Consider the following 20,884-nt stretch of genomic DNA (forward strand, 5'->3'; position numbering starts at 1 on the left):
TCTTTGGGTATATGCCCAGGAGTGGGATGACTGGATCATATGGAAGTTCTATTTGTAGTTTTTTAAGGAACCTCCAAATTGTTTTCCATAGTGGTTGTACCAACTTACATTCCCACCAACAGTGCAGGAGAGTTCCCTTTTCTCCACACCCTCTCCAACATTTGTTGTTTCCAGATTTTGTGATGATGGCCATTCTGATCGGTGTGAGGTGATACCTCATTGTGGCTTTGACTTGCATTTCTCTGATGATGAGTGATGTTGAGCATCTTTTCATGTGTGTGTTGGCCATCTATATGTCTTCTTTGGAGAAATGTCTATTTAGGTCTTCTGCCTATTTGTGGATTGGGTTATTTGCTTTTTTGGTATTAAGCTTCATGAGCTGCTTGTATATTTTGGAGGTTAATCCTTTGTCTGTTGTTTCATAGTACTAATGTATCATTTAAAGCTTCTGTTTCCTTATTTATTTTCTGTTTGGATGATCTGTCCATTGTTGTAATGGAGTGTTAAAGTCCCCTACTATTATTAATTACTGTTGATTTCCCCTTTTATGGCTGTTAACATTTGTCTTATGTATAGAGGTGCTCTTATGTTGGGTGCATAGATATTTATGATTGTTATATCTTTTTAGATTCATCCCTTGATCATTATATAGTGTCATTCCTTGTTTCTTGTAATAGTCTTTGCTTTAAAACATATTTTTTCTGACATGAGTATTGCTACTCCAACTGTTTTGAGTGGAATATCTTTTTCCAATCCCACACTTCCACTCTGTAAGCATCCCTAGGTCTGAAGTGGGTCTCTTGTAGACAGCATATATATGGGTCTTACTTTTGTATCCATTCAGACAATCTGTGTCTTTTGGTTGGAGCATTTAATCTATTTACATTTAAGGTAATTATTGATATGTATGTTCCTATTACCATTTTCTTAATTGTTTGGGGTTTGCTTTTTTAGCTCTTTTCTTTCTCTTGTGTTTCCTGTCTAGAGAAGTTCCTTTGGCATTTGTCATAAAGTTAATTGCGTGGCACTGAATTCTCTTAAATTTTGCTTGTCAGTAAAGCTTTTGATTTCTCTGTTGAAACTGAATGAGATCCTTGCTGGGTAGAGTAATGTAGGTTGTAGCTTTTTCCCGTTCATCACTGTAAAAATATCTGGCCACTCCCTTCTGGCCTGCCTAATTTCTGCTGAGAGATCAGTTGTTAACCTTATGGGAATTCCCTTGTATGTTATTTGTTGCTTTTCCTTTGCTGTTTTTACTGTTTTTTCTTTGTATTTAATTTTTGTTAGTTTGATTAATATGCCTCTTAGCATGTTTCTCCTTGAGTTTATCCTGTATGGGACTCTCTGCCCTTCCTGGATTTGATTGACTATTTCCTTTACCACATTGGGGAAGTTTTCAACTCTAATCTCTTCAAATATTTCTCAGACCCTTTCTTTTTTTCTTCTTCTTCTGGGATGCCTATAATTCAAATATTGGTGCCCTTCATGTTGTCCCAGAGGTCTCTGAGACTGTCCTCCATTCTTTTCTTTCTTTCCTTTTTTTTTTTTATTCTGCTCTGTGGCAGTTATTTCCACCATTCAGTCTTTCAAACCACTTATCAGTTCTTCTGCCTAAGTTATTCTGCTATTGATTCCTTCTACAGTATTCTTAATTTCACTTAATGTGTTGTTCATTACTGTTTGCTATTTAAGTTCCTCTTGGTCCTTGTGAAATGTTTCTTGTATTTTTCTCAATTCTATTTCTGAGATTTTGAAACATTTTTACTGTCATTACTCTGAATTCTTTTTCAGGTAATTTGCTTATTTCCTCTTCATTTATTTGGTCTTGTGGGGTTTTCTCTTGCTCCTTTGTGTGCAAGATATTTCTCTGTCTTCTCACTTTGTCTAATTTACAGTATTTGAGGTCTCGTTTCCCTAGGCTGCAGGGTTGTAGTCCCTCTTGCTGCTGTTGTCTGCCCCTGGTGGTGGGGTTGGTCCAGTGTGTTGAGTAGGCTTCCTGATAGGAGGGACTGGTAGCTGTAATCTGGTGTATAGAGCTGAGTCTTTTCCCTCTGATGAGCAGGTCCATGTCAGGTTGTGTTTTTCAGTGTCTGTGAGCTTAGTATGACTTTGGGTAGCCTGTGTGCTGATGGGTAGGTTTGTGTTCCTTTCTTGTTTGTTCTTTGGTGTGAGGCATCCAGAGCTGGGAGCTGCAAGTACTTGGGTGGAGCCAGGTCTTGGATTCAGGTGGAGGCCTCTGTGAGAGCTCTCAGTAGTTAATCTTTTCTGGGGCCAGGAATTTTCTAGTGTTCCAGTGCCCTGGATTCATGCTCCCACTCCAGAGCCTCAGGCCTGACTTCTGGTTGAGGAACCAAGACCCCTCAAGTTACCCCAAACAAATGGCAAAAAGTAAAAAGTAAAATTAAACCAACAAAAAACAGAAACTAGGAAACAGGCACACAAAAGATACAAAAACAGAACCAAATAAAACAAAAAGCAAGAGATCAACCAGACAAGCAAAACAACCCAAGAACAAAATCAAACAGTTTAAAAGTAACAAAAACACAAATGTAAAAAAGAAAACCAGAGCAGAGTGTCAATTGAAGAATGAAGCAAAGTAATGAAACAGACAAAAATGATTAAGAAAAAAAAGAAAGGATAAAGAAGACAGAACATCAAAAAAGCAATGTAGAAATAGAAATATAAAAAAAAATAAAATAAAAAATAATTTCAGTTTAGGAAGATGAAAGAGTTTTGGAGATGGATGGTGGTGATGGTTACACAACAATATGAATGTACTTAATGACACTGAACTATACACTTGTAAGTGGTTAAAAATGTAAATTTGTCCAACTCGAGGATGGAAGATGCCTTTGAGGACTGGGGCGGGGAGGGTGGGGGGGGCTTGGGGGGGGCGTCAAGGAAGGGAGGGAAGATGGGGATATGTGTATAAAAACGGATGATTGAACCTGGTGTACCCCCCAAAAAAAACAAATAAATAAATAAAATTAAAAAAAAAATGTAAATTTAATGCTGCATGAATTTTACCACAAATAAAAATAATTAAAATAAAAAAAATACATTAAAGAAGGAAAAGAAACTAAAAGGACAAACAAAACCCCAGAGAAATTGTAAAAACAAAATCAAGCAAAAAAAAAAAAAAAAGAAACAAGGAAATACACACACACACAAAAGAAACAAAAACAGAACCAAATAAACAAAAAGCAAGAGAACAAACAGACAAACAGAAGAACCCCAAAACAAAAAGAAACGATTAGAATGAGAACTAAGAAAAACACAAAACCTGAAAACAAAACTAAAGCAGTGTACCAACTGAAGAATAAAGCAAGGAAACAGAGGAAACTGATAAAAATGATTTAAAAAAATTAAATAAAATAAAAAGGGTTGAAACACAGAACATAAAGGCAAGTAGAAATGGAAATATAAAAAATGTCTTAAAGAAAAGAAAGAAGAAAAAAAGGGGAAAAAACCAACAGTAAAGTAAAGTAAAAGTAGAAATATATAAAAAAACAAAAATAAAAATTACTTTATAAATCACAAAGATCCCAAAAGATTAAATTTTTTAAAAATACTAAAATAACAGCAAAAAAAGCTGTAACCAACAGCAGGATGAATCAAAACATAATAAAATTGATAGTAATAATTATTTTTCCCTGGGGTCTCAGCTGTAAGTGTCCTTGCACACATGAGCAATAGCCCACCTCTGCCTCCCCAAGAGGCCCTCCTCTGTCTCTGGGCCTGTCTCTAGACCTACTGTGGGCCCTGTCAAGACCACTCAGATTCTGATCTGGCCTAATTCCTGCATGTGCTTGCCCCCAAAGTCCACAGCTGCCAGAGCTAGACTGTTTTCATTTGTGGAAAGTCATTGTCTACATAGATATCCCTTAGATGCAGGGTATACTTAGCTGGTCATGGAGATTTAATCTGTAGCTTGTACAGCTGATGGAAAGATTTTCAATAGTCTTCCTTAGTCACTCTGTCCCTTGGGTTTAACTTTAGTTTTATCCCCACCTCTGTGTGTGGTCCACCCACACAGTCTGGTCCTGAGGCTGCCTTGGAGCTCTTGGGTCTGCCTCAGTGAGGACAGGGTACAGAGGTGGTGTGACTGCTTGGATCAAGGGATCCCCAGCAGCACCAAATGCACAGGGAAGGCAGCGGCCATGGGCGCAAGAGATAATGGCCCTAGTGAGGGCCTTTTCTGGTGCCCAGAGTAAGGCAAGAGAGAGCCAGACCTGACCAGGCTTTTTCTGGTGCCCAGCAGCAGGTGCATGAGGGCCAGCCCTGAGAGGGTTTCTTTTAATGTTCTTTAGCAGGCATCGGCATGTGGGAGAGAGTTTGGCTACAATAGTGGTTCCTCCCCTTGTGTGTGATTCTGCAGTAGCACCCTGCTTCCATGGCAGCCCAGTCTTCCTCTGTAGTCATTCCCTGCTGCAGATTTCCTCCCCCCCCCATCCTCGCAGTCCATCTTCCCACAGTCAGTAGCAGTTCTCACTCTGGGCTTGTTCTCTAATCCCCATGATCCAGCTCCCAGCCCCCTTGCACACCTGTGAACACACATCCCATTACAATACATGTAGGGCCATGGTACAGACCGTCTGTGTATTTCTCACTCTGGCCCATCTGCCACAGATTGGCCACCTCACCCTCTTCCAACAGGCTCAAATGCTTCCCTTCTGTCCCAATTGATTTCTGCATGGGAGAGAGGGTTTCTCATCAGATCAGGGGTTTCCCCAAATTCAGGAGCCGCTCCTCTGCTTCAGCTCCCTTGCCCCAGGGTGCAGGTTCCATCCAGCTTCCTCTCCTCCTCATTCTCCCTTCTTTGTATTGTACTACCCAGTTATGCAGGGATATTTATGTCCTTTCTGGTGTCCAAGGTCTTCTGCTAGTGTTCAGCTGATTTCTGTGAGAATTACTACATCTTCAGATGTATTCCTGATGCATCTGTGGAGAAAGATGAACTCCACATCCTCTTACTCCTTCGCCATCTTAACTCTATTTTTAGTCTTCAACTTCTGGTCTGGAATGAATAGAACAATGCATATTTGTAAAGTTCTGTTGAAAATATGGTGTAGATACATTTTTACTTATAACTGGTAATATATAAGTGATTTTTTAAATTTGCAAGTAATTGACCATTTTTGCTAATGAGTTTGAACGCCAGAGAATAGGTGAGTTAAACAATATGTCACCAACTTGCTTTATGCATAAGATAGCTCACTAACTCAGTTTTCCTTTTAGAAAATAATGGTCTAAATGTAGCCTGATTCAAACAAATTTGAGCCAGAAATACCTAATAGTAAGAAACATTGTATCAACACAAAATGATTTTTATATTGTTTTTATTTAATCTTGAATAGAAAGAGTACTTATAAAATTAAGTAAAGTGATTTTCTTTAACATTATCCCTTTAAATTCATTCATTTGCATTCAATTAAAATAGTATTTGCTTCACACAATAATCAATAACCAACTTTTCATGAATGGATGCACAGCATCAAGTGAGATTCATCTATATTTGTAATATCTATTAAATAAATTACAATTGCAAATTCTTTTTTAACCACACAATACAAATCAAAAAATGTTGCACTGAAATCTTTCAAAAAAGATAAATGAGGATTTATTTCTGTCTTCAGAAGGCAGAGAAAAAAATTAAATTGCTCAACTAAATAAACTGGTCTCCTTTCTTCACTTGCATGTGAATTTGAATCCTAATGAAGAAATGCAGGCAGAATAACATAGTCTCAATTATACTCAAACTTTCAGTTATATCCCCTAGCATATAAGTTGTTATAGCATAAATGAGCATTTGAAATACATGTGATTGAGCAAGGAGGAATATTCCCTCTTTTTAAATGCTTTTCCTAAACTCACCTTTTCTTTTTTAACACTTGGAGACTAATTTCAGTTACTCTTTGTTATCTGCAATATTCTTTTATTCACTTGGCATCCTCACTCTGAGATGTGTATGTTTCATTATTTAGCATTTACTATTGCTTTTACCTAAAACAAATGCCTTCTTCTTTCAAGTCATTGCAGTAATGTGCTTGCCTCCTAAAATTCCCAGTGCTTTCTTTTCTATACCCAAGTGAGCATCTGCCCCATAGCCAGAGTGCAATGCTGCACAGCTTATGTCAGACCCTTCTAATTCTACATTTATTTTTATTTATTTCTTCCTCATTTTAGTCCTTCATCTCTATACCTGTTTTCTTATATACTCTATTCTATTGATCTGGCATTGGCTATCTCATCAAGATACTGTTTTCATTCCATATAGCATTTGTGTATAGCAGTTGCTTCTAGAATTGTCACTTTCCTCTTATGACCACTCCACCCTTCCAAGAGACCATCCCCACTAGGAACTACTTAAAGCTCTGGTCTTCAAATCTCATTTTTCCTTCTCTGAAAAAGATGTCTTCTCTTGCCCACCATTATCCTCAGCCTGGTGGAGCATAGATTATTTTGTACTTTCCTTTGATATGATGTATGTTAACTTCCTTTTCTATAGTACCCCTATGAAAGGACCCATGAAAGTCTAGTCAACATCATCTTTCCTCACCTTCAAAGGCTTCTGAAATTCCTCTTAATTCATGAATCTTCCAGCCAAGTGAAAGAGACATACCAGTTCTTTCATGCAAAACTATTACCATCTTAAGCTTCTATGATTTCACAAACCATCAAATCTTAACAATTTTATTTAATCTTCTGTCATTAGATTCCTTCTTGCTTAGAATAATTTTCAAAAATTATTCAATCACATCGATAGTTTTCCAAGGATCCATTATTTAGCTGAAAGATTAGGAAACTTATTAACATATTTATTTTGGAGAAGTTTCTCCATTTTTATTTTTTCTTCAAAAGTAAGCAAATATTGCTTACTTATATTAGTTTCACTCCATAGATTGTGAACCAAGGGCACAAGTGCTTTCCATTTGCTAATGATTGTGATAATCTGACTTCCCTCAGGACCAATTTAGAACTTCATCACTATTTTATTGCAAATAAAGTTGTTTGTTGAGGACTTTCTTTGAGTTTAAAGAAGGGCAGTTACCTTTTGAACTCCCTATTTGAGTAAATACACCACAGCAAAACAGTAGCAACAGAAGGAATGTTTTCAAGAGTATATTAGCATAAAGCAATTAGGCAATGGTAATGAGGGTTAGTCTCTCCTGTTATGGCAACAATTGTTCCTGAACTCTGAAACAAAGTCCCTTAGGAATCTTTCAGGGATTTTTGCTTTGTAATTTCTAGGGAATTCTCCACTCAGTCTACCTTTATCTCTTAGGAGCAAACCTTTAATTCAACATAGACCTTTAACACCTAATCTGTTGACAAGTAACTTTGTATCCCTTTGAAAGAAAAAAAAAAAAGTTGCCTTCTAGCACATTCCCTCCCGAGCATCTAGCCTGCTTGCCCCCTCCTTCCTTTGGTTTCTGCACTTGCTCAGAGCTTTTGCATAGAGTCCATTGATGCCTCTTTATTTCTGTCCAGTGTATATTTCTTATCATATTGTCTGCTCTACTTTCCACACTCTTTCAGCTCAATGAGTTTCCTCCATTTAGTGTGGTTAGGACTGAGGGGAAAGAATATGACTGGTTAAAGAGAAAGCCATAAAAATAATACTCCATGGCTCTAGCTCAACCCTTGATTCTTCTTATGTCATGTCATGAAACATCTCTTTCTCATGAAATATCTCTCTTTCCCACTCTCTGCATCATGACCATGTCATGGCACATTGGCCAATAATATACTACAGGATGCAATGGGAAAAACAGAAGGGTCAGGAAGAGCACTTGGGGAATAGAGACATAGTTTTAAGTGAATGTCCCTAGAGGTGGTGAAGTCTGAACTGAGTCATAAAAAATAGGAAGGAAGGAAGGAAGGAAAGAAGGGAGGGAGGGAGGAAGGGAGGGAAGGAAGGAAGGAAGGAAGGAAGGAAGGAAAGAAAGGAAGGGAGGAAAGGAGGGAGGGAGTAAGGAGGGAGGAAGCAAATGATAATGATGCTCATTTAGAACATGTAGAAATAGGCTGGCAAATGGATAATTTCCATATAGTGATCTAAGTACTTTGGTAGATATGGGGTGCTATAAGGGCAGTAAGGGGAGAGTTTCTGTGCAGACATTTAAGTTAAATTGACAAATCAGGCCCCCCACATCCAGGCCAAGGAAAAGATTTGCACATGTGTCTCTCTTTCACTGTCTTTCTCTGTCTTTGAACACTTATTTAACACACAGTGCTGGGCATTGTTCCAGAACTGAGAATTGCAGTATTTGAATAAGATAGATGAAGTGCATGCTCTGATGAGAAACAGGTGAGCAAACAAACAAGATAATTTCAGAGAACAATAGATATTATGAAGAGAATAAAACATGAGAAGTTGATAGAAGAAGAATGAGGAGACAAGTTTAGATTGGGTGGTTAAAAAACTAAACTGAATTCACTGCCCCCTCAATTACCTTGAGTAAAAAATAGCCTATACTTTATTCAGCAGGGACATAGTTTTTACTGTAAATGAGACATGTTTCTTCAGGTCAAAAATAAAGGGATGGTAATTGTTGATAGGTGTGCTAATGACACAACTGTTTTCCATCTCATTATATTCACTAAATGGTAGTTCCCATTTTATAGAGGCAGCAATAATAGCATTTCACACAGCCTTTTGAAATTAGTTGTTTGCCTCTGTTCCCCTTGCAAATGAATGTACATTCTTAAAGAGTTCATATTTTTGGAATCTGGAACTGCTAGTTCAGTGGGAGGAGTGAAATCTTTTCTTTTTTTTTGACTCAATTACATGATATGTGAATTGAAATTTAGATAATCCTGCCAATATTCATGACCCTCAAAGGAGGAGGAAAAGCAAAATGTCATAATACTGTGTGGTACAATCATAACTACAGTTTGAGACTCCTTCCCCTAAAAGCAGTGTATGATGAAGCATTTTTAGTAAACTGTTCTTTTCTTCATCATAATCACTGCAAAGTTGTTTCTGAACAAGAGTAGATGCAAAAAGAAAAAGGAAAAAAAAAAGATAGAAGGACCTAAAAAGAAAACAGTGTCAACACCTTCATTTGCTCCTCAGATATTTATATTGTAGGGCTTAACCACACCTGGGATAGTGATACTTCATAACCATTCATTATTTGAATATATAAATAGAATAAAAAAATATTTGTTATTACATTATGCATAGATAATTATTAATTTTCCCTTTGAAAAATTAGTATTCTTTTTGTTAAAATTTAATAAATACTAATTAACAAGTGATCCATATCTGACATATCACTTAACCTTTGTGTCTAGATTTTTCAATATAAGTTAATTAAAAAAAGATTTTTTTTACATTTGGAGACTATAAAAAGTATTACATAAATTTAGCAAAGAGTAAACAAATTGTTCTGAAAATGCCAGCTCTCCTTTCCTTTGAAACAGAAATATACATTGATTTATTAAAATAATTTACATTTGTGAATGCAAATGGTAACTATAATAGATTCTTTCTTGAAAATAAAGATATTAAGGGAGATTCTAGAATTGTGAATTTTGAAATTGAAAGAATCACTTGTTAATGTTCCTTCCTTCCTCCATTATAGTGAGTCTGTGTTTTAAGCATTTTTCGAAAACTGCGGACAATATCCAAAGCTATTTGACCTATTGAGATGTACTGCTGTATCATTTCTCCTGGAATTACTTCTGGCTAATCTTTGATTGATGATCCCTGAAAACCATGCCTGCAAAATCATTGCAGACATTCATGACTGTCTCGGTGAGAAAGGATCTTTTAATGGTTGCTGTGAACAGGTTTTCTCCCAAGGTTTATATACCAAAAGCCAGTTTGTGTCAGCCCTTGTGATAAGATAATGAAAGCTTCCCAGAATGGTATTATCTTTACTAGATACATCTTTTAAGCATCCTTTCATAGTTTCTTTTTTCCAAGTTATAATTTTACTTTTTCTTTTCTAATTTTAAAAATAAATATAGCTAATTGTATGTAAATGGCCTTTCTCTCTTTAAATACCACAGTACCGTTCACAATTCTCTGTACAGACAAGAAATCTGAAAACAATAATGTGAAATCAAATTAATGAATTTATACTTGTATAGTATTATAATATGTGACTTTATATTTCCAATCCACATATGTTACTGTTTACTGAAACATGTATTACGCTTAATTAAATGGCACAGAATATAATTTTGTTCCTTTTTTTAATGCACAAAGATGTTGGCTGCAGCATTATTTATAGTAGCACATTTAAATGGCTAAACTGGAGGTTTAATAATCTTACATCACTAGCCAGAATAGTACTTGGCCATCACAAATATTTATAAAGATAATATAATAATGTTTCATCATAAGGGGATTGCCTATGTATTTTCAAGTTTTTAAAAATAAGTAAGTTTTTAAACTTTTTTTTTAATGTTTATTTATTTATTTGGCCATGCCAGGTCTTAATTGCGGCACACAGGGTCTTCATTGCCATGTGTGGGATCTTCAAAAGAAGAGAAAAGTTGGAAGAATGAGCATGTGCACACCTAATATATAGATTTATCAACTGTTAGTGTTTGCCTATATTTTCTTTACATATGTATATGTGCATGTGCAAAACACATGCCAAGTGTTTAATGAAACATTTGAAAGAAAGTTGTGGATATTATGAAATGCCACTTCCAAATACAGGATCCTGTGACTATCTATACATTGCATTTGGCGGTTATGTCTACTTAGACCTTTAAACTGATTATTCCCTGCAGCTTCCCACCCCCCCTCGCCTTTTTTTTTTTTTTTTTTTTTTTTGCTGAGACTAGGCCAGTTGTCTTATAGACCATCTCACATTCTGAAATGTGTTTGATTGTTTAAGTGTCATTTCACCTATTCTTTTCTTCCTATAAACTGAAAGAAGTTAAGCCTAAAGACTCAATGAAATTCTGCTTCAAACTTGTTTGGCTTCTGCCTGGTTGTACTTCATAGATGATCCTGTGGCCTTCAAATGCCTAGGTGTTCTATGTTGCATCCCATTAGGTGACATATAATATCAAGTCACTATGACTGATGCAAAGCTTGGTCACTTGGTTAAGGTGACAACTGCCATATCTCTGCAGCATAAAGGTGTACTTTCAGTATTAAAATTAGCATAAACACACATATGTACACATAAGTGCATTTAAAATTTTAAGCAGGTCAGTGGAGTGTATCAGTCTTAAGTTTCTAGTCTTGATATTGTACTTTCATTATGTAAGAGGTATCATTGAGGGAAACTTGGGACAGAGTATAAGGAACTTCTCTGAGTTTTTTTCTTAAAATAATAATGTGACTCTATAGTTACTTCAATATAAAAAGATTTTAAAAAAATAGTTGGTAATTTATGTGTTGAATTTAGTAATATATATTACTAAAAATGAATAGATTTAACCAAATAATTGTTATTCATTAATATCAATTGTATTCCAATAGTCTCAGTAATTATGCACATAATTGAGAGATATAGGGTCTAGCACACGGTATTATTAAGCACTGTTTGAACACTAAATTTTATGAGAAATTCTGATCATTTGCTTTTACTTTGTGCATTTGAAGTATGTGTAAGACAATGAGTCAGTCCAAATGGGGAAAGTGTTAGCACCAAAGCATATTTTTTCCTTTTCTTAACTCCAAACATGGCCATCGGCAATCTTGTCCTCAAATTTCCCTTTTATTCCTCTTGAACTTTCAAATAAGCAGCGGTCTGGGACAGGTAAATATTAAGATGTCTCTCTTTGGCTTAGAAGTCCTTGCTGGCTCCACTTTCTGCCCAGATTTACATAGCTACCCATGCACTGCTGGTTCCCTAACTCCAGTCACCTGTGAGACTACTTGATGATTCTGGCTACCAAGGGTGGGCCCGGGGTGGAATTGGGTGTCTCAGAGGCGTCAGTCTGCTTAAGAAGCAGTAGAAGAAAATACAGGCTTACCACAGAGCAGAAGGTCAACATTTCTTCCTCCGCTTTTAAACATTCATTCAGACTGTTTTCCCCCTAATTATGAATATAGCTGCCATGATTTGGGCTTTCTTCCACTCTTATTACATGTCTGATTTTGTTTTCTTAAGAACCAGATTAATTTTGAACACCAGATTCTCCAGACACTCTGCAAGCCACATCTGAAGTCCTTAAAGAAACACATGATTGCTTGTAAATAAATCTACATGATAGTCATACATATTTTTCTATTTTTTTCCATAACTGGTGAGTTGCCTTGATTAGAATCTCATTTTAATAAATAGTTTGATATCCTTATTAAGCAGTTACCTTGATTTAAGCAATCTTGGATATATTTGTTATTCAACCCAATGTAGTTTGATAAAAAAAATAGACATGTCCATTAATGTGTCCAGGGCTCCTGCAATATGCCAGACATAGTACTTAAAGCTGGCAATTCTGTATCCCTGTAAATACGCTGTTCTGGGGCACATAACACAGTGGGAGCAGTGGGACGACTTCAAAAACAATTATATAGTAACTGATTGTGTAAGTGCTATAAAATTATAGACTACTATGAAATAGTATAGTAGAGTCACCTAATTTCAATCAGGGAACAGGTAAAGCCTTTTGGGGAAAGGATATTCTAGCTGAGAATTCACAATTAGTGAAAAGTATGAGGAAGGGAAAGAACATTCAAAGTGCAGCAAACTGCACAGGCGTAGTCTTGAGGAAGAAAAGAGCTTGACTCTATGAAGAAACCAGAAGGAAGCTGATATAACTGAAACACCACGAACACAGAAGAGCCCTATGAGGGGCTGTACCGGGGCTGGGGGCAGGGCTCACTTTGAATTCCGCTTCAGATACAGTAAGAGAAAAACCAGTGGCTTTGAGTTGGCACTGCAGTCATCTCAATGAAATACAATGGCAGCTTGAGTAAGATGCTGACAGTGATGATGATGAGAAACCAAGAGATGTGAGATGCTACTCTAGAAGTGGGGAAGACCAGAGGAAGCCTGACGTGGCACGGCAGGAGGGGCTGTTAGAACAGCGAACCCCTTCTGGTAATGCTCATGTTGAGATGTGAGACATTCATAGATTTACATCAATTTGTTGGTTAAATAAACAAATCTTATATTTTAGAAGTAGGTCAGTTCTACTAATTTTTTTTTATAAAGAGGCCTGAAAACAGCATCCTCTGCTGCAGGTACATCAGTAAAATCATATGCAGACAGCAGAAGGACACTTTTTCTGTATAGTTGTCAGCAAATAACATGCAGATTAGATTATAAACCAGAATTTTAAAGGGAATAAAAGAAAAGCAAACTGAATTTCTCTTGTATGTTACTGCTTTGTGATGTATACCATGGATTTGTTATCTTTGTGAACAAAATGATCTGTTTGGGTCCCATACCACATGGAAAGAAAAATCTGTATGTAAGCTTCAAAGTGTTTGTGTCTGAAGTGAAATACTGATGTTTAAGTAGAAATTCCTATTTGGCAATTTTTAAGTATGATGCTTTTTCATAGGCTGGCTTTGCAAATGTGCTAGCTGTGATTATTTTTAGTGTATCCTATCCCCTCCTACCCTTTTTTTTTATGAGAGCTGTAGCCAAAAAGAGGTCAGAGGCAAGATACAAAAAATTAATTTAGGGCATTGTAGAGGTGATTCTCATTCTTTCCTTTACATCATAGGCCAAAACAAAACATTCCTTGTTCTGAAAGGTGAAAAAAGTTTTTTTCATCTGCCCATAGTTCAAAGTCCTTTATATATCATACCCTGTAGAAAACAAAATGTGTGCTAATCATCTGTCTCCTCATAGCACTTTTGTGTTCTCGTGACTCCCATATAGCTTTTGGCTTCCATAGAAATCACTTACTTTAACTTTTCCCTTTCTTCTGTAACTTTTGTTTTCTTTCAAAAATTATTTACCGAGGTTCTACTATGTGCAAGGCACTTTTCTGGAAATAGGAAGACATAAGAAAACAAAAGACAGACCTGTTTGCCATATTGAGCTTATATTCTAGTGGAGACAGAATGAACAAAAAGTATGTAAAACCTGTATCATGTAAAACAGTGGTAAATGTAATCAATGATGAAAAAGCAGAGGAGAGGGGAGAGTAAAACCAAGTGTGGGTGGGTGGAGTGAGGGGCTTCAATTTTAGATAAGGTGGTCAGAGAAGGTTTCATTTGGAGGGAAAATTTCCACTGAGACCTCAATATCATTTAAAATATCCTCTTTATGCAAATTAGCCACAAGCCCTTTTTTTTGAAATTGCAATATGTGGTGACTGTGGTGTGCATTTACATCCTCTATGAGAGAATACTTGCTAAATTAATTGTACTGTTGAATCCTGCTAAATAGAGAAGTTGTGGATAAATTGAATAGAATGACATCCTGAGCATCTACAGTTTATATGGCTCTCTGCCAAGGCTACTGTCAACGAGAAATAGTCATGAATTCAACTGTGGTTCTGCATTATCTTGAGAAGATTTGCAAATTAACTCTGCTTATCTTGAGGCAGAAATTTCACTTCTTCTTTCATTAGTGCATGTTGGGGTTGTATTCCTACCTTCAGACTGCAGCCTGTTTGTCCCAGAGAGCTATTGGCCCTGTCTCAGTATGTGGGGAGATGCTAGCAGTGTGAAGTGCTTCTCTGAGAAAAATTGGAATATATTTCCAGGCTTTTTCATCCAATTTCTTCCTATTCTTCAGCCTAGGATTTAATTGTTCCATAAATAATCATAGTCAGTTATTTCTTTGTCAGAATCCAGTAGGTTTTCACCATTTTTATTTATTTTAAGATACATATTACAATAATTTAAAATATTTTATGTGGAGATTGGAATGATTTTAACACCCAGTTAAAAACCTCTGTTGCAGCTAGACACAAAATACTGTTTTTGTTTTAAATTATCAGCCTATCATCTGCACATACTATTGACATTAAACCCTGGAACTTAATGCCCATATGTATTTTCTTAGATCAATCTTTTCATAAAATAACTTTGTATTTTAAAATCAGCTTAATGTATCTCCTGCATTTGGATCAGAACATTTATTAATTCAGGCTACCTGGTACTATGGAAATTATCAACATAAGGTTAATAACATAAGGAGATGTGGGAAAGGGATGCATGGCTAGAGCCAAAATATGACTAAAATTTGAAGAAGAAATAAGGAACAAGACAAACTATAAACAGGAAAAAACAGGATAACTAGTTTGAATATAATTTTAACAATAACAACTAACAATTTTAATACTACCATGTGCCAGGCCCTCAGAAAGTCCTTGACATTTATTACAGTAATCATACTATGAGTCAGTTATTCGTAATAACTCAGTGATGAGTACCTCAACCAAGGTGACACAGTTATTAAGGAACAGAGTAAGAATAGAATATGAACTCAGAATCATTAATTAAGCTACTTCCTCCTTTATCTACAAATAGCAAAGTAAGTAGAGAAGACAGCCCATTATAACTAGAGCAAAGTGAAATTATTCAGACTCCTAAGAAAATTTTAATGTTTTGGATTGATTTAGATAGGAAAAAGGCTCCTTTTTATCATATCACCCGAAATCCAAGAGTCCTTAGCACATTGTGTGTGTGTACATGAATGAATATATGGATAACTGACAAACCCTAAGAAATCTAGTCAGGCTAGCTTATTCTTTAGCCAAAAGCTTGGGAAAGCTCTATAATAAATCGCTTACTAACACCTAAGTTCAGGGAAGAGAGAAGAGAAGAATTGAAATGGAAGTATTTTTATGATATGCAGTTATCTAAAGAGTACAAATATGGAACTTCCAAGGGAAACCCTGCTTGTAAATACTGAAATAAAATGAAATAGTAAATTTTAATTTATAGGAAACTAATGTTTTAAATATACCTAATTTTTCTAATATTAAAGCACTTTGGATAATCTCTAAATTATTCCAAATTTTTCAGTAGAGAACAATTTAATGTTATCAGATATACCTTTTGGGGGGAAATTTTTTGCCCCTAGAATTTATAGTGAAAAATCTTGTGTGTAGTCTAATTATTGTCAATAATATTTATAAATACTTGCTATGAAGCAAGCAATATATATTACTCACTAAAGATATGAGTAAACATATTTACTATAAAATGGCCTGCTATGACTGAGTGAAGAACAAGTTATTATGAGAATGAATATGAGAGGCAATTGACCCAGATTGAAATCCACTCTGATCATCTTCCTTTGAGATTACTTTGTTCACTTAAGGTGACAGTATAATTTATCATCCAAACCAGGACACAACTGAAGGTGAAAGAGGATTCTACTTATAATTACATGAGACAGTAGGTGTAACATGGGCATACCAGGAGGTATGGTCTCCCTATTTCATCCCAACACTTCAGGTGGAGATCTTACATATGTCTATATATGCAAAGGTGCATATGTGTTCGTATGCTGCTCTTATATTTTGGAAAGCTCACTTAATCCACAAATCTGGCAGGGACTTGTCTGTGCTACCTCTTTTTCCATCTAGAAAGCCCTGGAGATAATGTAAACTGCTAAGATTAAGTATTTTTTACATCATCTTTTTAACTCCAATGTATGGATTAGACATTGGGTAGTTTACTACAAGAATCTTTGTGATCACTGTGGGCAAAGTAGCTGTTTCTTTGATGTAGCATAGTGATGTTTTGATGTAGCATAGTGATAATGCCAGTAGCTTAGCTGTGAAAGCATTAAGCCATTGCACAGGGAAATTCCTGGAGGCCTCACCTTTGTTGAAAGATGCTTCTGTTTGGTTTGCAGGACCAGTGGTTTTGGCGAGTGAGAAACAACAGAGTGATGGATGGATACCCCATGCAAATTACTTACTTCTGGAGGGGCTTGCCTCCTAGTATAGATGCAGTTTATGAAAACAGTGATGGGAATTTTGTCTTCTTTAAAGGTAAGGAATGTTTCCCATGTCTTGCTCTGTTGTCTTGATCATTTTGTCCAGGGCCTTGTTGCACACATAGAGATGAATAAGTAAAACCTGTTGAGTGAAGTTATGTAGGTAATTCATTTTATAAAATGAACCACATATGTTGGATACAAATATAAATGAAGTAAAATCAAAGATAATATTTAATTCTCTAATTTATATCTTCTCATATGTTATCCTCATTTGTAAGTCAAATTTAGGAGGCATTGTGATTGTTTAGAATTTTTAGATTTGGCATAAAAGCACCAGAAAAATAAACACACAAATAAATGAATGAATTAAAAGTATTTTTTCTATTAACTAAGGGATTTGGGTTTTTTTAAAAGAGTGTTTGGAGTTGTTTGCTGTTTTTATGCAATGAAATCCACTTCACTTCTTATTTACATATATTATCCCTTAAACTTTACTTGATTTAGTCAATTTGTGTTAGTTTTCAATAAACTGAGAAATTTCTCCTAAAGGTAAGGAAAATTTGTGAGTAGAAAAAATTAATCTAATCATTTTACCCAATAAAACTTATTGTTTGTTATTTATCTGAGTGACAAAATTCAATTGCACTAATACTAATATCTAGCATGCAAAAGTGAGATTATCTGGTAAAGTAAGCTTAAGTCAAGTGACTGATACTCCATCTTCTAAACTTGCTAATATTCAAAACAATAAATCTTAAATCTGTTGAGGGGGCAGGGTGGGGAACACAGGGAAAAGAGACTGAGTTGTAGGATTGAGAGAATTGTGAAGAGAACATGTTTGGGCTGATCTGAGGAAAACTAGAGTGCAGAATGAATATGAATGAACAGATAAGCCTAGAGCCTAAGGACTGAGCATAAGCTTAAATAAGGACTGAGACTGAAAGAAAAGAAAATGGATCTTCACCAAAAAAGAAAAAAAAAAACAATTATTCTCAGAATCAAACTAGAAGAATTCATAACAGTGATGAGAGTAATGTAAACACAGTGGTTGAGAGACACATGATATTTTAAGTGAAGTGCAAACCACACATGTAAAATGAAAGTGTATACTCAGAATTTATCTTTACAAATTGTAACTTGAGAAGGTGGTGGTATAGTACATTAATTATAAGAACATGATGGTCCTGCAATCATTGTGCCAATTTTGAGCACTTGCTAGCTGTATGAACTGGACAGCTACTCGATTCCCTTTGCCTCAGTTTCTCCACCGAGAAGATGAGGTTAGTAGTGTTCCCCATCTCATTATTAGTTTAAAGACTAAATTAATGACTACATGTGAAGTGCTTGGTACATGTAAGCCCTCAATAAATGCCAACTATTGCTGCTGCTGGTATAATTACTATTAATATTATTGCCCTCCTGCTATCTATAATAAGTGTATAAACAACAAGAAAAACCATATTTTCAGGATCAAACTAGAAGGATTCATAGTAGTGATGAGAGGAATGAAAACACAGGGTTTGAGACACTTGTGATATTTTAACTGAAGTCCAAACCACTCATGTGAAATAATACATGTAGTGTACCATTGTGGACAAAGAAAGGATGCATGCCTCTGAATCTTAGAGGCATGATATTTGGAGAGAAATTATTCTCCTCTACACTCTTCTTTGGTCCTGTGCCCAGTAGCAGCAGAAAAAAAAGGAAGAATAAGCCCTAGGTAGCCTATGGCTTGAAGGCTGTCCCAGAGGGCCCTGTCTCATCACAGGATCAATAGTGCTCTCTGAAAAAACTGCCTGAGGAGAAACTCCAGTTATAAATGAGTGTTCCTACAGTTCTTTATTGCCTCAGGCCCTTCTCACTTTTATTCATGTTGCCTCTCCTCACTCACTCACTCTGGAATGGCTAGCTCCTTTTCATCTTTCAACAGCTGGCATAAAAGGGACCTCGGCAGAGTGCCCTCCTGTCCACTCCATTTAAAGCAATATCTTCCAGTTTGCACACAGCTCTTGTAAAAATTTGAAATTACCTAAAGCATTCAAATACAAATTTCATGAGTGATGGAGCTTGTTTATATTTTGTTGCACACCACAGTATTTGTAGTTCCCAGAACAGTGTTGGGTGCATGGCAGGTGCTCAACAAACATTTTAATAAAAGCAATATGGTTAAATATTGATTTGACTCAGTATGGTATTTCTTATGTCGTGATGCTAACAGCTTAAACAACTCTGTCTCTTGTCACATATATATTAACTTTTAGAATGTTTAGCTTGTCAGTAGTGTCTTCTTGGTATATTGTCAGTATCAGGAAATGTCTAATCTTAGAACTTTGTCACTCCAAGGGCCCTGCTATGATGCTTCCTTCCTCCAGTTTCCTCTCCACATTACCTTCAAATAAACCTTCTCCAAACCCAGCTATGAACATCAGCTAGCTCCGTTATCCCAAATGGCATTGCTTATCCAGAGGGAGGCAGAAGCTCTGGTTGTTTCAATAAGAACACTCCCTTCCCTGTTATCTATCTCATTATTGGCAGGAGAGTTAAGAGTCCTAGAACCCTGGGTTTTGAGTTACACACCACCCTCTTTCCTACCCTTCTCACAACAATCACAGTCAAAATTACTGTCTCAGCTTGCCACCATCTCTTTATGGCCTTTACCACCTCAAAGTCTAGATAATCAGATCAACTCTCATCCCAAGACCATCATCCCCATATCATTCTATGGACCTTGAGACCACCTCATCTCTAGCAGTCCAGTTTCCCTCCCTGTTTAATTTTCTACATATCATTCAGCAAATTATATGTTTCACTTATTTATTGCTCATCTGTATCCTTCTCACTAGAATATTAGCTCATAAAGTCAAGATCTTCTCTAGTTATTTTTTTTTAAATACTGTTGTATCCCCAATATCTTAAACTGGGAGTTGACACACTTTTTCTATAATGACCAAATAGCAAATATTTTAGCCGTTGAAGCCTGTACCATCTCTATTACATACCCTTTTATTTTCTTCAACCTTTGAAAATGTAAAAACTCTTCTTGGACTGTACAAAAACAGCCCATTTGTCCTAGTTTGCTGAACTCTGTTTTAAACAATGACTGGACTGTAGTAAACAATAAGAAAATAATTATTGAATGAATGAAGAATAAAATCCAAATCCTAATCGGTGTTTGTATTCACAGCTCTATACAAGTTGGTCTCAGACTATACCAGCCATCCTGGGTAACTGTTATTAATGTATTTAAGTGTTATTTTTCTCCAAGTTGTTCTTTTCTTTGTCCCTCTTTCCCTTTATTTTCTTTCTCCTTGTTTTTCCTTTATGTTTTTCTCTTCTAATCTATACTATACAATAGTACTTATACTTAACTAGCTTTGTCTTATATTCTTTCTGCTTAACTAAAGCCCATGTTGTTATACAAATTATTTAATCATCTATTTCTTAAATGTACTTAGAGTTAGCCTTGCTTTCATCTTGCATAAGAATTTGAAGGTGTGTATTTAAACATAACTAGAAGTGAATGTTATAATTTTAGGTATAAAATATAAATACTGTCTTAGTAATATAAGAAAGCATATGTTATATATTCAAATGAACTTTAAATAGCTTAAAAATAGGAAGCTGCTAGATACAATTAAAACTTCATATTTTGGTATGATTTGTATAATTTTTGAACTTTGGGCAAAATTATATGTGTTTGTATGTAATGCAGTGGGAGTTGTCAGTATGCAATTAAAAAACTATATAGCTTGCCCTCTATAGATGTGATCAGTTTTATATCTTAATAGAATTTTATTGCTTTTTGATATGTAAAAGTGTAGTATAAGGGTATTCTCTGCTTCCAGCTAAGATGTAATAATAAGGATCAGATTTATCTTTCCACCTAAAACCACCAAAAATTGGACAAAGTATATAAAACAATGATTTTCATGACTTTGGACATCAAGAAATAAAGGCAGTGAATCTTGAGAGTTAAAAAGAAGTAAGCCCAGAAATTGCCCCAGTTTCCTCTCTTGAAATAATTTCCAGGCTGTGACCCAACATGCAGGAAT

General features: G+C 35.7%; 1 protein-coding gene across 1 annotated transcript in view; it reads left to right on the plus strand.

Annotated features, from left to right (window-relative positions):
• Nucleotides 1-20,884, plus strand: part of MMP16 (matrix metallopeptidase 16) — a 336,546-nt gene that overhangs the window by 284,862 nt on the left and 30,800 nt on the right. The window contains exon 7 of the mRNA XM_057735374.1: nt 16,746-16,884. Coding sequence (XP_057591357.1) covers nt 16,746-16,884 — 139 coding nt within the window. The remainder of the gene's footprint in view (nt 1-16,745; nt 16,885-20,884) is intronic.

The sequence above is a fragment of the Hippopotamus amphibius genome, chromosome 5 (genome assembly GCF_030028045.1).
Source record: "Hippopotamus amphibius kiboko isolate mHipAmp2 chromosome 5, mHipAmp2.hap2, whole genome shotgun sequence".
Taxonomy (NCBI): Eukaryota; Metazoa; Chordata; class Mammalia; order Artiodactyla; family Hippopotamidae; genus Hippopotamus; species Hippopotamus amphibius.